The following is a 17,878-nucleotide window of genomic DNA, read 5'->3' as shown; positions in this document are numbered from 1 at the left end:
AAAATGTTTTTTAAAAATAAAGAGGACAAGCTCAAGAAAAAGAAAGGAAAATACTCAGATGCTAGAAAAGAACTTAAAAACAGAGTGAGAAGTAGGAACTGACCTAGATTCAGAGATAGCTTCAGGGGCCAGTCCCTGGAGTTTTAGTGCCCGTCCAGGAATAGAGATCTGTTTTCTGGCTTTTAAGGCAAGAATATACATAGGTGAGTGAGAAAGACCAGATGACAGTTCCCGTCAAGAAATCTGGCCCAGGCAGTAAAAGAGAGTAGGAAAAACCATTCACTGGCTCAGGAAAGCAGGAAAAACTTTCTGTCAGGGACCCTAGGTAGGGTTGGTACAGAATAAAAGGTCCACAAAAAAATGGAAACCACAGGCCTGTACTCTAATCAAGTATTTGGAGAATATACATTATCTAGATGGAATGGAAACTCTTGGCTTAGAAATTTCAAGTACCACTAAAATCCCTAGGGCTCTGGAGCCAACAGAAATGAAAAAGTACCATACTTCCACAACACAGCACACAGAACTTCTACAGAGAAGAGGGAAAAAAAATTCTGCTGAAGAACTGATCATCTTCAAAGAATTATAAACCATACAAAGAGACACATTTTTCAAGAAACATGGTTGGCATACAAAGCACGTTAGAATACCTAGACTCACTCAGAAAAAAAAAATAATAATCCAAAAGAAACCATATAATAGTATGTTGAAAGTGATTAAAATAAAAAGTAAAGCCATAATGAAAGATCAGGATATTGTGAAAAATCTTGACATTTGAAAAAGAACCAAAAGGAGTATCTAGAGATAAAAAATTACAGTTAAAAAGATGAAAAACTTAGTGCATATATTAAAAAGTAGATTAGACATAGTTGAAGAGATTCTTAATTAACTGGAAGGCAGATATGAGCACATGATCCAGAATACACAAAGGATAAATAAAGAACAGAAAACATGGAAGTACAATTAAGACATACAGGACAAAAATTTAATAGAAGTGCAAAAGGAGGGGATAGAGGGAATGAGGGAAGACAATAGATAATGGCTAAAAATTCTGAAAAATGAAGACAGTTGTTGAGAGGCACAACCTTCTGATAGGATGACTAAAAACAAACCCATATCTAGACATATATTAGTAAAACCACAGAACATCTAAAAAAAATCTTCTAAAAGCAAATAGAAGAAATTACCTTCAAAAGGAGTAACTAGGCTGACAAAAGATTTCCAATCAGCAGCAATGTAAGTCACAATCTGTGGAAGAGCTTCAAAGAACTAAAAGAAACTAATTGTCAATTGAGCTAATTATCATTCCTTCCCTATTTATTTCTTAACTCAATGGAGAGATGTATGCTAGCAGAAGAGACATTCGAAAAGGACTAGCTGGGATTAGCAAAGACCAACAGTATCTGCAAAGATGGTTAATTTGGTGGACACTGCACCTGAGTTTCCCAAATGTGAAGTGGAACAGAAGACCTAGACCTAAGGCTCCAGAAGCTTTTGCCTTTACATATATTTCTAGCCAAAAGTTGTCTGTCTTAGTGCCAAAGAATTAGATAGAATTATTTAGGGAGTGTGTTAAGTGAACTCTAGATATATAGCACAGCAGTGAAAACTGAACTCTCTGGATTAACACTATTTAGACAAGATCGGGTCCATTCAGGGTGTATACCTGGGTCCATACCGGCTGTAGACTGGATTAAGACTACTTAAGATCAAATCTTGATTTTGCTTTTTTGCACTGAGTCAACTTGATTGAGATACTTTATTTCTCTATGCCTTAGTTTCTGCAACTATACCTCACAGTTTAAAAAGATTAAGTTAGAAAAGACATGTAAGGCATTTGGCATAGTATCTAGAACAGAGAAGGTAGTTAATAAAGCCCAGCTATTATTATTAATTTTGACTACAGTACTGTAATTCGATCATGTAGTTTGAAGGACGTATCTTTAATACGACTACAGAAAAACTAAAATATCAGAAACACATACTCTGACATCTACTGAACAGCCCACAGTCCACGACGGATTTCCCAGTACTTGATTTTGACACAGAAGATGAACCAGTGAAGATTTCCCAACACCTGTAAAAGATAAAAGAACCCTAGTCATACAAGAGATACGCTGAAATATTTATTATGACAAAAGTAAGTCTGAACATATGTCAGTAATAATGATATATAAAGTATGGTTGTTTAAAGGATGGTTACACTGTACCAACCATTTAATAAGCTTTAATGATAAAAGGAAGATGATTAAAGACAGTGGTTCTCTCATATTGTGCTTGAATACAGTCAGTGACAGGGATTCACCATTTCACAATTCTATAGACACTCTAGTTTTCTCATATACTGATTTTTAAAAGGCAGCCAACAACTTGGCTCAGACTTAACCATTTGGAAAAAGAGAAACACTCCAGTCCCTCCTCTAAGGCAGCACCCTATTTTCTTGTAGATCCCTTGGGCTCACGGTAATGTAGTTATTAATGCCAGATATAGCATTAGGACATCTGTGTGAATAGGGAAGAGAATGAATTCTTCTGTATACCTGTATCAATCAATTAACAGCATCTTGGGGTGCCATGATAACAAGCATAGTTGGTGATTGTTTATGCAATACTAGTTGTATCAAAAATTTAGACCATCTCTTTGTGTGCATTACCGTGTATGAACCTACAAGTTATGTTTATTATAAAAAGTTGTATTCAGAGACAATCTGGAAAGAATTTTTTTAAAAAAGAAAAAATTGCCTGTAGAGCCCCATGAGGAACATGTAAGTTTATTTAATACCACAAGCAGGGTTTCGCCAAAAGCACATTGTTACTATGAATATGCACATGGTGTACTTAAAAACAATACAATTTACACCTTTGCTTGAATAGCTGGATCTATCTGGAACATCCTCCCCATTCTCCCCCTTCACTTCCCCTTCCTCATTGGCCTGGTGAATTAATCTTTCAAGACTCAGCATCTTTCTAGTTATAAAGTCCTTTTGAATTCCACAGAGATAGAACTAAGGACACCATCCACCATCCTCTGGGTCTCCACTGTATCCTGTACATTTTTCTACAAAGCACAGAAAACACATTATTACACTTCTTTAAGGTTTTATCCACTCTCTTAAGTTCTTTGAGGTTTGGGACTGGGTTTTACTCATCGTTTTTATTTCCAGTATTCAGAACAGGGCCTTAATTAGTATTTATTTAGTAGCTAAAATTTTCCATGTTATTACAGGATCTTCACAAACATTTTTAATGTCTCCACAGTAGTTCAGAGAGTAGACAACAATTTATATAACCATTCCCTCTTAGATATTAACAATTCCCTATTAGATATTTAGGGTGTTTTACATTTTTTGTTACGCTGAGAGGACTGTTTCAATTTTCATTTCAAATTCAAATTATTTCCTTAGTATACCTTCCCAGAAGCAAAATTAGTATGTAAAAGGCAATGAACACTTCAACTTCTTGATATATGTTGACAACTTTCATCTGGTTACTTTGTTACCAGCCAGACATATAAGCCTGCAGGTCCTGTTGCACCTCAACAGTATGTATGTAGCTGCTTTTTCAACTGTGTTAATTTGACAAAAGAAAAAAGTGACATCTTGCTTTAGTCTGCATTTCTTTACCTTCTGGTAAAGATCTACATTACACCTACTTTTATTAATCAGTTATATTTCTTCTCTTACGAATTATCTGTTGATGTTCTCTGCCCATTTACCTAATGGCTTTTGGTGTTATCAATTTACATAACTTCTTTCTATATTAGCTGTCTCATGTAATTGAATCCAGTATTTTCCCAGGTTTCCCTTTAATTCTTTTTATATTTTTCAATACCGACATTTAAGGTTTTTGAGTATTCAAATTTGGCTCTTTGTATCTACTGCACTGCATCTAATATCTGTGACCTTAGGACATACTGTTGATTTCCGTGTTTGCATATAGGCTGTTTATGATGGAGGCATGTATCTAAGAACTTAGTTATCAGTCTGATGAAAGCCTTGAACTTCCAGTTAAGCATAACCGTGTCAGTAAATGGATCTATGCAGTAATACTGTATGGTTCTCCACGAATTAACTGCTGTGAATGGTAAGAATTGACTGACACTGGATAGACTGTCAAGAGTAAGAACAATGGAAGTGCCAGGAAAATTGGCTAAATATTAATTTCTTTAAGAATTTTGGGAGGTACTAATTCTGTCTTCACCAAACAACCAAATTAGATCAAAAGAATGCACTTGATTTGCATGGGGAAAAAAGGTCCAAAATAATTAAATAAATACCAGCTTCAAATATAATTGTTGGTAATGTGCTAAGCTCATCCCTTATCTCTGAAAGAACAAAGAGGAAAAAAATATGTGTGTATTAGTTAGACTTTGAGGATTCCTTACTAAATTATCAAATATTTCTAGGGGATACAAACCACGTCTCTAAATTTCAAGTCATTCTTTTTTTTTTTTTTAAGATTTTATTTATTTATTTGACAGAGAGAGAGAGATCACAAGTAGGCATAGGGGCAGACCGAGAGGGGGAAGCAGACTCCCTGCTGAGCAGAGAGGCGGATGCAGGGCTCAATCCCAGGACCCTGAGACCATGACCTGAGCTGAAGGCAGGCTTAACCCACTGAGCCACCCAGGTGCCCTTCAAGTCATTCTTTTATATATTTATGAACTCCTCAAAATTTCACAGGGGAAATAAGCCTTTACTCAAAAGTCAACTTTGAAGTTTAAATACAAAGGCAGATGAAGTGTAAAAAGTATATCCTTACCTGTCAGTAAATTAATGTTAAAAGGGAACTGATAAAAAGGTAATAACTGACAGCACACATACCTAACAACCATGAATGTGTGATAAGATCAATCAAGTGGGCATGACTATGTCTTCTATTTTACAGCTAAACTATAAGGAAAAAGAAAAGCTTACTAACTGCCTGATCACTTTTCCACATTTAATGCAGCAGCCAATTCAACCCTGTTATGTAATGCATTGATTCCACAGCCTCAGCACTTACTATAGTGCCTGCTGTGTAGCAGGTACTTAAGTATTTTTGTGAAAAAGAAAAAGTTGACTAGTTCCAACAATCTGTAACATCAAGGGCTTGTTAGATGCAATAGAAAAGCGAATTAAAAGTGAAAAAGAACACCACTTCAGGTTCATGAACCATGTTAGCTCTGGATTCCAGTCTCGAATTTTACTTGGTGCCAAGTCCCTTTAGATCATCATTACTTTATTCATTTATATAAAACTGAGTGACTTCATTAAAACAATTTCAGCACCACTTCAAGCTAAAGAACTGGAGTTGACAAAATGGATTATATTCATAGAATTTCATAATGCAACTTTCTTAACAGAATATTAAATAATGCTATCTATAAAATATTTTGCAATGCAAATAATCTTCAGGCAATGTGGAAATGTTCTTAACCTCCTCCTCTCCACAATTGTACACAGTCTGTAAGGCTAGTTTTCAAGCTGTTTGGGGTATATTCTCTCCACCTTCAAGCATCTGGTACAATGTCTCTGCTCACAGAACATATTCACAGGTCAACTCCAGAAAATCACATCTATGAAATGCAAGGTTAGCATTTATTCCAAGTTCTTAAAGAGCACAGAAGTGAAAGTTATGGTTTAAAAAAAAAAAAAAAAAAAAGAGGGTAGACAGGCAGGAGGAGGAAATGTAGACTTCAATTTTAGTTCTCAAAAGTCCAAGGTGTCAAAAGAAGAATTTTAACACTAGGATTTAACTGAGCTCAACATTAAATCCCACCTGTTTCATAATATGGCTTTATCTTAATTGCTCTTACAACCTAGCACATGATAGGTTTTCATTTAGGATTACAGAGAACAAAGAAATCAAGAAACCCAGTTGAGAGTAAAATAGGACTACCACCCAATATTTCATTTCATAATATGGCTTAGTGTTTTAAGTGCGTGGGAGGTTCTGTCATTTACCTCTCTCCTCTTCACTTTTTTCATCTGTAAAATGGGGTTAATAGGGCTGCTATCAGGTTAAAAGAATTGATATACGTAAAGCATTTGGAACAGTATCATTCTTCTTAGTGCATGTTTGAATTCCTTAGTGATCAAAATCTCTTGAAGGCAGGGCCCCAACTTCACAGCGCCTGATACAATACTCAATGTCCGCATATCTTTTAAAACAAAGGAACTGACAATACAAGCTAGGCTGTGGTCGCCAGGGAGACCGACTTGGAAAGCTGCGAAGGCGGGGAAAGGCCGGGCCTCCGCGCCCCCCAATCCCGCCCCACCCGCGCAACGCCACCTTCCTCAAGTACAGAGAAGTCCTCTGGGAAGTGTAGTTTTTAGACCTTGAGAGGGCTTTCAGCCGCGGCCGGAGCCAGATTGTTGCGGGAGCGGAAAAATAGTGAAGGAAGAGGGTTATCGGATAACTCAAAAAGTATCGGGAGCCCTAAAGGTGGATTAAATCGCTCACCTGAGTCTCCCAATACCAGTACTTTCACCCGATCCAGGGACGCCATCTTGCTACAGCCTGGAGTTAACGCCTGTTCCGGGATGGTAGGCCAACCAGAGCTGGGTATGGAAGGGAAAACCTTCAATTTCATTGGCTAGTCAGGGCGTGCCTGTCTTGATTGAAGGCCTCACTGTGCTGATTGGCTGGCCTGGTTAAAAAAGTGGTGGGTGGGTTCCAAAGCCGGTCGCAGGAATCAGGCGTTTTCTTTGTCGCACAAGTGGTGTGGCTCGTTTAAGCCGGTAGTTGAGGCGCTGAGGGAAGCTCTAGTGGGAGTGTTCGAGGATTCGTTTTGGTAAACCTTGTTACCTGTTCCTTGTTCTCGATTCCCTAGTCCGCGTCGCATTTCAGGATTTTCCTCTCTTTCCCCCTCTTTCTCCTTAGCTACCCGCCTCCCCTTAGCTACTCTCTTGATTTGGTCCTCCAAAGAACCATTGACCCCGGAGCGGCTAGTGTGCGACCTCGGGTAGGACGGGCTTGGATGTGCCGAGTGTGGCCCCAGGACTCACCTGGCACATTCCGAGGGAATTTACGGGCTCGGGGTCTGTCAGTGGGAAGGAGAGAACATTACTGAACCGAGTTCTTGGAGGGCATCTGGTCCACAGGTTTTGCGGTGATATGCCGCTTTGTGTGTGAAGGTGTGGAAAATACCATGAAACATGGTAACTGAAAAAAATCACAGTCGTATAGGATCCAAGTTCTTCTAGAACTGGAATAGTGGTATACTGAAATAATCTAACTAGACTCCCGCATCTACTTCTTTTTCCTGTATTTCACATCCTGTAGTCAGCATAATCTTTTAAAATAGCGAATTTGAGCCTGTCCCCTCCTGCTTAAAGCCATTTGAAGTTTAAGGTGAGGGTTTTCAGTAGCCTGTCTTTTTCTACTCTGGAAGCAGCAGTGGAGGAAGTGAACTGGGTATGGGGAGGGTGGAAGCTGGCGGGGTGGGCATATTGGATGAACACGTGTTTAGGAGACTTAGGGAAAGTTTTTTTTTTTTTTTTTTTTTAATTATTATTTATTAGAGAGAGAGAGTACAAGCAGGGAGAGCAGGAGGCAGAGGGAGAGGGAGAAGCAGGCTCCCCACTGAGCAGGGAGCCCGATGTGGGGCTCGATCCTAGGACCCTGGGATCACGACCTGAGCCGAAGGCAGACACTCAACCTACTGAGCCACCCAGGCGCCCGACTTAGGGAAAGTTTTATGAAAGTGCTTGATTAGCTTGGCTGGATGTTGCAAAGTGGTGAACAAGAGAGAGACATGAAGAAAGTACAAATCTGCTCACTTCAAGGAAGAAAGGGGAAGAGCTCTGTGTGAAAGGGGAACATTTTAAGCTACCAAGGGGAATCTGGGAAGGTCTCTCTGAGAAATGTCATTTTATATGTGAAGGAGTTTGAGCTTAGCTTTGTGGGCATAAAGAACAGCATGTGCTGTTTCTTCCAGGCCTGGTGATGGAGAAACCATGCGTGGCTCATGGAATTGAGAGAACAGTGTGCCTGGAGATGAGGCTGACAAGGATAAACAGTGCAGAGAAAGCATTCATTTCAACTTTGTTTCTCCAACTCTGTGCCTATGCCTGTCTAAATTTTTGTATGATGAGAAAACATGGTTCAAAAACAAAACCAACTTGCCTTTGGGGGTCTGGATGGGTAGGGAGGTGGGTGAGGCTAGGAGTTGACTGATGGACTCTGAGTCTAAAAAGAAGAAGCAGAAGTTGGTGCTATAAGGTCATACTTCCAAAAGTCTGCAGAGACCATCCAGTCTCCTTCCGTGTTTAAAACTGTCAACTGTTCTCTTCAGCTTCAGGTTATTGTTTCGTGTGGGAACGCGGTCTCACTTTTTTCCTTAGATATTTCCAGTTTTCAAGCTTAAAATGGAAATTTATGTGAAATTTAACAATTTTTCAGGGTTGACAACTAATTCAGAAAATTTTCAAAATGTTCTTTGGGTCAAACAATGTGACAGAGGCTGTCAGTTTGAGACCTCTGACTTAAGTAACTTAACAAATCCAAAGACTGAGTAGGAGATTCATCTTAAGTGGGGAAGTAGAGGTCTGCAGAGGAGAGAACAAAATGGTCAGGAAGGATGATTTTAGAATTTAGAGATAAGCTGAACAGCTGCCTTCTTTGAGCTTCACTTTATTTTGTTCAGCTACCTGCTGGACATCCTTATGGACTATTCCCTTCTATTTCCTCAGACACACAAGCATCTAAAAGTGAATGCCTCATTTCTTACGAACCTCTTCCTTTTTCGGGTGTTAGCCCATTTTTCACAGTAGCAGTATTCTCTTCCTAGCTACACTGGCTCAAAGCAAATAGCTATATGTTATTATTTAATAATATTAAATATGTCATTGTTTAATGGGTGTAGTGTTTCACTTTTACAGGATGAAAAGAGTTATGGAGATGGGTGGTGGTGATTGTACAGCATTATGATTATATTTAATACTAAACCGTGTACTTAAAAATGGTTAATTGATAAATTATACATTATTTGTATTTTACCAATAAAAAATATTGTAAAAAAAGAAAAAAACCCGAATTACTACTTAAAATTTTCCTACTCTGTTACTCCATTTTCAACTTATTATCAGATTCTTTTAATTTTGTTTCTATAATAAATTTCATTCATCCTGCCCTATCTTCCTTAGTTTAGGTTTGGTTACTTTGGCTCCTAATATTTCTTTCAGTGCCTCCATCTTCAATACTTCAGTTCATTTCTCTTATTGTTCTAAGAGTCACTTTCCTAATAGAGGGTCTTATTATCAATGCCAGTATTTAATGGTACTCTTATGATTCCAGCCCTGAAAGCAGAACACTTTACCTGAATTATCTCATTTAATCCATACTTCAAATCTATGAGGAAGGTGCTGTCAGTCACTTTTGTATATGAGGAAACAGAATTTTCCAGGGTCACAGTCTAGGAAATGGTGGAACTGGGATTCAAAACCCAGAACTATTGTCCTGCAGGGTGCCTCATAACACTCCCTTGCTCAAATCTTTAGGGACCCCTCAGGCGTTTCAGGCAAAGGAAACAGGCAAAATGATAATGTGCATTGGCAGGACACGTAATAGCGACCCACCAAATTTGTCTGAAACAGTGGTCAGAGACTTTTCTGTGTACTGGAGTCACCTAAAGAGCTTTTAAAATAACATGATGCCGGGGCACCTGGGTGGCTTGGTGAGTTAAAGCCTCTGCCTTTGGCTCAGGTCATAATCCCAGGGTCCTGGGATCGAGCCCCACATTGGGCGCTCTGCTTGGTAGGGAGCCTGCTTCCCTTCCTCTCTCTGCCTGCCTCTCTCCTACTTGTGATCTTGTCTGTCAAATAAATAAATAAAATCTTAAAAAAAAAATAATAACATGATGCCTAGTCTGGCTCTCCCAGACCAGCTGAAACAGAATCTCTGGGAGTGGGGCCCAGGATGGGTATTTTTAAATGCTCCCCAGATGATTCTGCTTTACAGCCGGGGTTGAAAATCACTGGTCTAGAAAATGGAATGTATGGGGTGAGAGGCCAGGGAGGCCAATATAACTGTAGGAAATAATACTGAAAAAGTAATTTATTTTGACGTTTGTGTGCCATATTTGGTCTTTTGGATATTTCAGAGGTTATGTGTTGTGTTCTGCCAACTGTTGACATGTAAAACAAGCAAACAAAAAACTGGGATCAAGTACAATGTATAGGTCAAATTGGAAAGAAGAACAAAATGTACCCAGTTGCTATGATGCTATTCCGGTGCTGAACCCAGGTAGTTGCTCAGCATCCTTAAGTGTTGGGATGACAGGAAGGTTCTAGGACCTCAGGATCTAGGTGCTGCTTTATCTCCTGTATATAGCCACGCTTGATTATTTACAATCTGAAATATTATAATTGACTTTCCTTTTTCTTTATTACACATAGGACATTGTATTTCTCCCCCAAAATAGATTGGTTGTTTAGGAATATCTTGATAGTATAGTACGGTGGATCTAAAAATATTCTAAAAAAGCTATTAAGTCTGATTTCATTGATAACCACTGATTATAAATAAAAGTTTCGATAGAACCTAGTGGTAATAACAGAATATAATTCTCCACTGAAACAGTTCAGTGGGATGTCTCTGTTAAGAATTTCTCTATAGTGTAGGGAAATTTCACTAGATGTAGCGTGTGTAGGTAGCCTAGTCATTTCTAGTATGAGACATACTAAATCAATATGGAAGCTATCCTTATCAACAAGTACTTCTAATAAGCATATTGGTTAATATTCTCATTTATTCACCACAGTAGCCTCATTTAGGTAATTGATATTATCCTTATTTCTCAGAGTAAAATGTAAAGTTGTTTAAGGGATTTGTTCAGGATCATATAGCTGCTAAAATGCAGGCTAATTGAATTCCAAAGCATAGGCTTTTTTTTTTAAACAGCCACGTGAGTCTAGCCCATGCCAGTTTGGACTTGTAGAAGACAGTCTTCTGGGTCATGACATGAGAATTGGGTACAGTTAGCCTCTGCTTTGTCCTGCACGAAGGGATCCAGTACTTAAGGGTATCTTGGGCTTTTTTTTTTTTTTTTTTTTTAAATTTAAGGACTGTTTACTTAATTGGTCATCAGGTTTAACTTTGCAAGGTTGGTAAAGCTATCTGGCTCTAAGTGTTAATTTCTTTCAGATTTATAACAGTAATTTTGCCAAACACTCATCCGGGGATTACTTATGTGTTTATTGGCTTTTTGTGATTTTATTGTGAGAGCATGATTATGTAAAAGACCCTGAATAGATTTGTTAGAAAAATTTTACTCAAGAAATAAAGACACTTTAAGGATATGCTGTCTGCTAAGTTTCTCAGGGGTTTACCTCATTCCCGAAGATCTATAGCATTAACGGTAGTGAGACCTCATTTATCTTTTTTTCCCCTCTTTCTGAAATAAAGTGGGCTTGATACAATATATCATTGCTATAAGTAGTAAGTTACTTTTTAGAATCAAGCACTGTAGATCGTAAAAATTAACATTTAAGAAATATGTCAAGCTTTTTAAGTGTAATCTTTGTACTCTAGAGAAAAGTCTTATTCTCTGTTTTAAAGCTTAGACATTGTGAGTCTTTTAAAACAATGTTTTGAGTACCTTTGTGGCATTTCAAGGGTGGTAGCTGCCAGCTACCTAATGGGTTGATTATTCTAGATTTGAAATGATTGCTATGTCCTTATGCCTAACTAATCTCTTTTTTTCTGAATTTGGTTTATTTAAAGTTGAAGTTCGCTGCTAAAGATGGCAGATCCTGATGTCCTCACCGAGGTTCCTGCAGCATTGAAGAGGTTAGCCAAGTATGTGATCCGGGGGTTTTATGGCATTGAGCATGCTTTGGCCTTGGACATCTTGATCCGGAACCCCTGTGTCAAAGAGGAGGATATGCTGGAGCTGCTCAAGTTTGATCGGAAGCAACTTCGATCAGTTTTGAATAATTTAAAGGGAGACAAGTTCATCAAATGCAGAATGAGGGTAGAGACTGCTGCAGATGGGAAAACCACTCGCCATAACTACTACTTTATTAATTATCGCACTCTTGTTAATGTGGTAAAATATAAATTGGACCACATGAGACGGAGGATTGAAACTGATGAGAGAGATTCCACCAACCGGGCTTCCTTCAAATGTCCTGTCTGTAGTAGTACTTTTACAGACTTAGAAGCTAATCAGCTCTTTGATCCCATGACAGGTGAGTTTTTTTCCAATTTATGAATCTTTCAAGTAACTTAAAAATAAAATATGTATTTTTTTTCTTAAATTGATTCATCTAATTTTTAAACCAATCGTGTAAATAATTATAAAAGTGAATGGATTAGTATAAGTCCACCTATGGTCATTCTTAGTCTTACTGTAATGTTTGACCACCATATTACTTTTAGAAGCTTTTTCACAGCCTTTCTCATTCACAAAGGAGTGTACCCTTCCACCCATGACCCTCCTACCTCTGCTCCCATTCCCACCCCTTATTTGCAGCCACAGCCTGATCTGAAGGGTTGACTTCTCTACCACTTTGGACTTTGCCCTTAAGGAGAGAATGTGCTGATTCAGTGATATTAGGTCCCAGTCTTTGTGTCCTTTCTGGTGTTTTTGTGTTTTCATTATTAATGCCTTGACACCATCCCTCGATTATACATTCCCTTTAGAAATCTTGGTCTTTTTCTCTCTGTTCCCTTACTGTCCCCTCCCCTGCTATTTTAAAGAAGATGGGAAAAACGCATTTGGTATGTGTATCAGAGGAGAAGGAGGGAACTTTTTCTGCTATAATCTTTATGCTGTCTTTAAATCGACAGAATTATAGTTTTCATTCTAAGCCCAGTCTTGTACAAAGCTATTCTCCTTCCTGGTTGTTATTGGAGATTGATGATATTTCTGACGAAATGATGGGGGCATTTGATGGGCATCTATCTCCCATTTCCATTTCCAACAATTACTGGGTTGAACTGTGGTTTATCTTAGTAATTAGTGGGCATTCAGGAATTAGATTTAAAGCTTTCTAGACTTTACTGTTAACCTGATAAAAAGTTTTTTTTTTTTTAAGATTTTGTTTCTTTGTCAGAGAGAGAGAGAGAAATCACAAGCAGGGGGAGTGGCAGGCAAAGAGAGAAGCAGGGTCCCAGCTGAGCAAGGAGCCCCATGTGGGGCTCAATCCCAGACCCTGGGATCATGACCTGAGCTGAAGGCAGCCGCCCAACCACGGAGTCACCCAGGTGCCCCAACCTGATAAAAAGTTTTTAACTTAAGCGTATGGGCAGCTTTCTGCCACTGGACAAAAGGTATTGAGTCTTAGATGAGTGTCCAGAAATTCTAGGGTCAGGAAATTCTGAGTTCAGCAAGAATTGTTTTATCAGCATTAATTGACAGAAGCCAGTGATTTTTCTACTTCAGTTTATAGCTTTTCCCTACCCCATCTCTTTTTTTTCCTAAAGATTGTGGATTCTTTCCATACTTCCCATTTAGATTTTGCCATTGCTGTTCTTGGGTTGAACTCTCTCCAAATGTTTGATGGTTGGTATGTGTGAGATAATAGAAAAACATATTGGTCTCCACCCCCAGTTCCTTGCACAGAGCCCCTAAAACTCTTATAGTTTCCTAAGTGATAAGAGCACTCATAACCTCTTTTATTCTAATATTTGGTCTTTGACTCTGGCTTCTGAAACCCTTGTGAGAAGAGTGTCTTCTGTTTTAATGAGGTCACTCTGGGTGGGTTCCTGGATGGCTCCTAGATGAAGGCTCGTCACCCCAAAGACTATGCCAAGACCAAGCTTAGAATTTTCAGCCCACCTCCTATTCTCTTGAGAAGGGAGAAGGGCTGAAAGTGGAGTTGAGTGATCATGCCTATTTGAGAAAGCTTCCATAAAAATCCCAATAGTATAGGATTCAGGGAGCTTCCAGGTTGGTGAACATGTGGAGGTTCAGGGGAAGCTGTACTCTTGGAGAGGATATGGAAGCTCTGCACCCCTTCCTAAATAGTTGGCCCTACACATCTCTTCCATTTGGATATTCATCTGTATCCTTTATCATATCCTTTATTAAACTGGTAAACATAAGTGAGTATATCCCTGAGTTCTGTGAGCTGCTTTAGCAAATCAGCTGAATCCAAGGAGAGGGTCTTTGGAACCTCCCATCTATAGCTTGTTGGTCAGAAGCACCCATGATAACCTGGACTTGTGACTGGTTGCAGGGGCGGTGTGGGGCAGTCTTGTGGGACCAAGCCCTCAACTTGTGGAGTCTGATGCTATCTCCAAGTAGTCATAACTAAGTCGGACGTTAGGATACCCAGCTGGTGTCACAGGGAATTGCAGGGGGTTAAATCGCCACACATTTGGTGGTCAGCAAAACCTGTTTTAATGAAATATGGGAGTTTTATGTAAACAAAACAAAGACCACATGACATAAAATGTCTCAGATCAGCAAAATAGCATCTTGTGGTTCATAAATGCATGTTTTAGATTTAGCAAGCTTTGTGACCATGTAGGTGGACATAGTATTTCTTCTACTTTGGTAGTCTTAACTGTTGGGTGATTTAGTTAATGGCACTTGTAAGTTAAATTCAGTAACATGCTTCCCCAAAAGGAAGGGAAGTTCATATTCTTTTTTAGATGTCAAGGTTAGATGATATAGAAATAACTATATTTTTCATTTTTCATTTAAAAATTATGCAGCCATAATGCCAGAGAAAATTTTGAAGAGAGAAAAAAATTACCCACAGAACCATTGTCCTTTTACATATTACCTGTAATTACAATCATAGCCAAAGATAGTTTGTGATCTCTTGGTTCCTTAATATACCAAACTATCCTGCTTTTATCTAATGTTCAAAATGTGTTTTAATAGGGTGTGTGTGTGTGTGTGTGTGTGTGTGTGTGTGTGTGTGTGTGTGTGTGTTTTCCCCCTTAGTTTTCCTTTCTACCCTTTTTGGGCACTTTGATTTTATCTATTTTTTGTTGGTATAGATAATGATGCTTTGAACACTTCTGTGTATATAGCATTTTGTTCCTGCTTAAGTTTTTCCTTAAGAATTCTCAGCAGTGGGAATAGTGGATGAAAGAATATAGTTTTATATTTCTTTAAAGGCATATATGATACTTAGTTTCATCCAGGGCTGTGGGGGAGATAAATTATTAGGTGTTTGATTTTGAAATAGTTTGGGAGCCCCATTACTGAATTTACCTAGAGACCCAAGAATCCCATTTTATTTTATTATTTTTTAAAAGATTTTATTTATTTATTAGAGAGCTCATAAGCAGGGGGAGCATCAGGCAGAAGGAGAGGAAGAAGCAGACTCCCCACAGAGCGGGGAGTCTAATGTGGGACTTGATCCCAGGACCCTGGGATCATGACCTGAACTGAAGGCAGATGCTTAACCAAGCTTAACCAAGGGACCCAGGCGTCCCTGAGAATCCCATTTTAAATAAACTTTTAAATAAGTTAAATTAAAAAAAAAGTCTTTTAACTAAGTATTTAATAAGGTCTTAGGGATTTAGAGATTATTTTATCTAGTTTAACTCATCAACTGATGTCTGGGTGGGTACACTTACACATACCTGTGTTTTGCTCTAGGGTTTGGAGGATCCTACAAAGTAATGAAGCTAGGGCTATATAGATTTCTAGGATGTTTACGATTGCATATTAAGAATATTCAGCTTGTTTTATTTGGCTCCATGGAAAAGACTTAGAGACAGATTTTAGGATTAGTATAAAAGAAGTCTTTAATAACTTACTGCAAAAGAAAAGTGTCTCATAAATAACTCTTCTTTTTTTTTTTAGATTTATTTATTTATTTATTTGAGAGAGAGAGTGAGTGTGAGCATGAGTGGGGCGGAGAGGGAGAAGCAGGCTCCCCACTGAGCAGGCAACCCGATGTGGGGCTTGATCCCAGAACTCTGGGATCATGACCCAAGCTGAAGGCAGACGCCAAATCAACTGAGCCACCCAGGTGCCCCCATAAATAACTCTTAAAAAGAGCCACAATGTTCTAACTCTTCCACTGCTTAGTTCTGAGTCACTTGGAAATTTCATGTGAACTCCATATCTACTTGGGATATCGTATATAAATTTGGGGTTAAATCATAGGAGTCCTTTCTTGCCTTATGACTGCAGGTGAAGCTTTTTGGTTTATAAGGTCAGTTTCTTGATCCCCATATCATGAAAATTCCTCAATTTCCTTAACCTAATATTTTTAAACTGTTAGGGTCCTGTGTTTGTGAGACTCTTAAAGACTTGTTAATAATATTTATATTCATATATCACGCTCCTTTTTCATGTCTTCATCTCTTTCTACTTAGGAGATGTCTCATAAGCAGTATTTTCAATTCCTGAAATGCTAACAACACAACCACACACACAAACATCTTTCTAGGATTATTTTGCTCATTTTGCTGATTTGGAATCTTGCCCAGGATGGATTCGTGAGAACATCATACTAGAAAGCTCAGAGGTGTGGATATGTTTTTTTTTGGGGGGGGAGGTACTTATTAGAATAAATTAGAAAATAAAAATAAAAAGAAGTTAGGGAAAGATTGTAAGGGACAAGTGCCTTCCCTCTTTTACCTGTCTAAAATCTTTAGGTCTGATGTTTTAAAAAATATTGTTGCTTTAATCTTGAGGATTTGAGGACTTTTTTTTAAATAAATTTTTTTGTGTGTGTTTAATCCTTTTTGTATTTTGATGCTGATTACATAGAAGCTAATTTGTGAAAGGTTGCTTTTTAGTTTGATGCTGGCATACAGTATTCTTTTGATTATTGTCTTTCAAATAGTTATATCAAAGCCACAGGTTTGGTTTTTTTGTTTTGTTTTGTTTTTTGTTTTTTTTTTTTGCCTGCTCAGTGCATGTTGAAATGGATTCAATTTAGTCCTAATTTAGAGAACTTATTGCAGGCTTTAATTTTTACATTAGTAGTATACTTCAGTTTGTTGTTTTGCTTCCCAGTCATAGTACATTTCTTCCCCTTTATAGTGAGTTCCAGAATCTGGGAATGTTGTATGATTATACCAAATACAGATGTGTCCAGTTAAGGGAAGACAGAAGCCAATTCATTTAAGTTGAGTTTTAGAGTGTGTCATTCACAAATACATTTGAGCTCTTCTGAGTTGAAAAATTCATAAAAGCTGCTTTTTTTTTTTCCATGCAAACAGATGAATATTTTACAGTCTTACATGTTCTACAGCGAATTGTTATAAGATAGTTTTTCAAATAACTTTTTATTATAGTGAAATAATTATAGGAAATATATTACTATGTTCTTATTGTGTCTGTTGATATTTTATAATAACAATTCCTTTTCCCATACGTTTCCCCTTGCCCAATTAAACTGAAGAAATTTGCTTTATGAAATAGTTTGGAAATTAGAATAAAAAGTGACTTTTGAGACTAGCATTTTTAATATATAAGCCCCTGAATATTTTGAGTTATAAAAGTTATAACAAAGAACATGATGATGCTTTCAAAGAATAGCCTAAGAATGACTGTGTGACTTCTGAATATTAGTTAAGAGAGAGTTGAGTGATTTTGGAGGATTCAAATTAACATTTGTTTTCTTTCTGTTAAAAATACATAACTAATATATTAAGGTAGATGTATTAAGGACTCAAATGGCAAACCTAGTTTTTCCACTCTGTGCTCTCCCACTCAACCTAGTTCCCGTTCTCACTGCCTTTCATTGTATTAACAACTATTGTTTTGTGGTTATTCTTCCAGTTCTTCTATCTTACCTCTCCAACCCCACCTCACTGCCCGCAAGCCCTTTTGAAGTCTAAGAAAGCAAAGTGATTTGTCATTAAATATGTTGTTGCTATATCAGCTTTAAAATTTAAATTTTGATTAATTCTGATAGTATTGTCAGGGATTTTTTAGGGTACCTAACTACAATTGAGTCCTTTTGCATAATCATTG

At 37.9% G+C, this 17,878-nt stretch overlaps 2 protein-coding genes across 2 annotated transcripts in view; one reads left to right on the top strand and one right to left on the bottom strand.

The window, feature by feature from the left end:
- LOC111149049 (RAB, member of RAS oncogene family like 3) overlaps window positions 1–6,509 on the bottom strand; it is a 30,782-nt gene extending 24,273 nt beyond the window's left edge. Inside the window, exons 1-2 of the mRNA XM_022505950.1 lie at window positions 6,445–6,509; window positions 1,986–2,077 (exon numbers count right to left, since the gene is read on the bottom strand). Coding sequence (XP_022361658.1) covers window positions 1,986–2,077; window positions 6,445–6,490 — 138 coding nt within the window. The 5' untranslated portion in view covers window positions 6,491–6,509. The remainder of the gene's footprint in view (window positions 1–1,985; window positions 2,078–6,444) is intronic.
- Window positions 6,510–6,659: 150 nt separating this feature from the next.
- The window catches only part of LOC111149041 (general transcription factor IIE subunit 1), a 40,032-nt gene continuing 28,813 nt past the window's right edge, over window positions 6,660–17,878 (top strand). Inside the window, exons 1-2 of the mRNA XM_022505937.1 lie at window positions 6,660–6,775; window positions 11,707–12,173. Coding sequence (XP_022361645.1) covers window positions 11,726–12,173 — 448 coding nt within the window. The 5' untranslated portion in view covers window positions 6,660–6,775; window positions 11,707–11,725. The remainder of the gene's footprint in view (window positions 6,776–11,706; window positions 12,174–17,878) is intronic.

This window comes from Enhydra lutris, unplaced genomic scaffold (genome assembly GCF_002288905.1).
Source record: "Enhydra lutris kenyoni isolate GAN:26980312 unplaced genomic scaffold, ASM228890v2 scaffoldscaffold2, whole genome shotgun sequence".
NCBI lineage: Eukaryota > Metazoa > Chordata > Mammalia > Carnivora > Mustelidae > Enhydra > Enhydra lutris.
The sequence above is the reverse complement of the archived record's forward strand: the minus strand, read 5'-3'. Positions and strand labels throughout refer to the sequence as shown.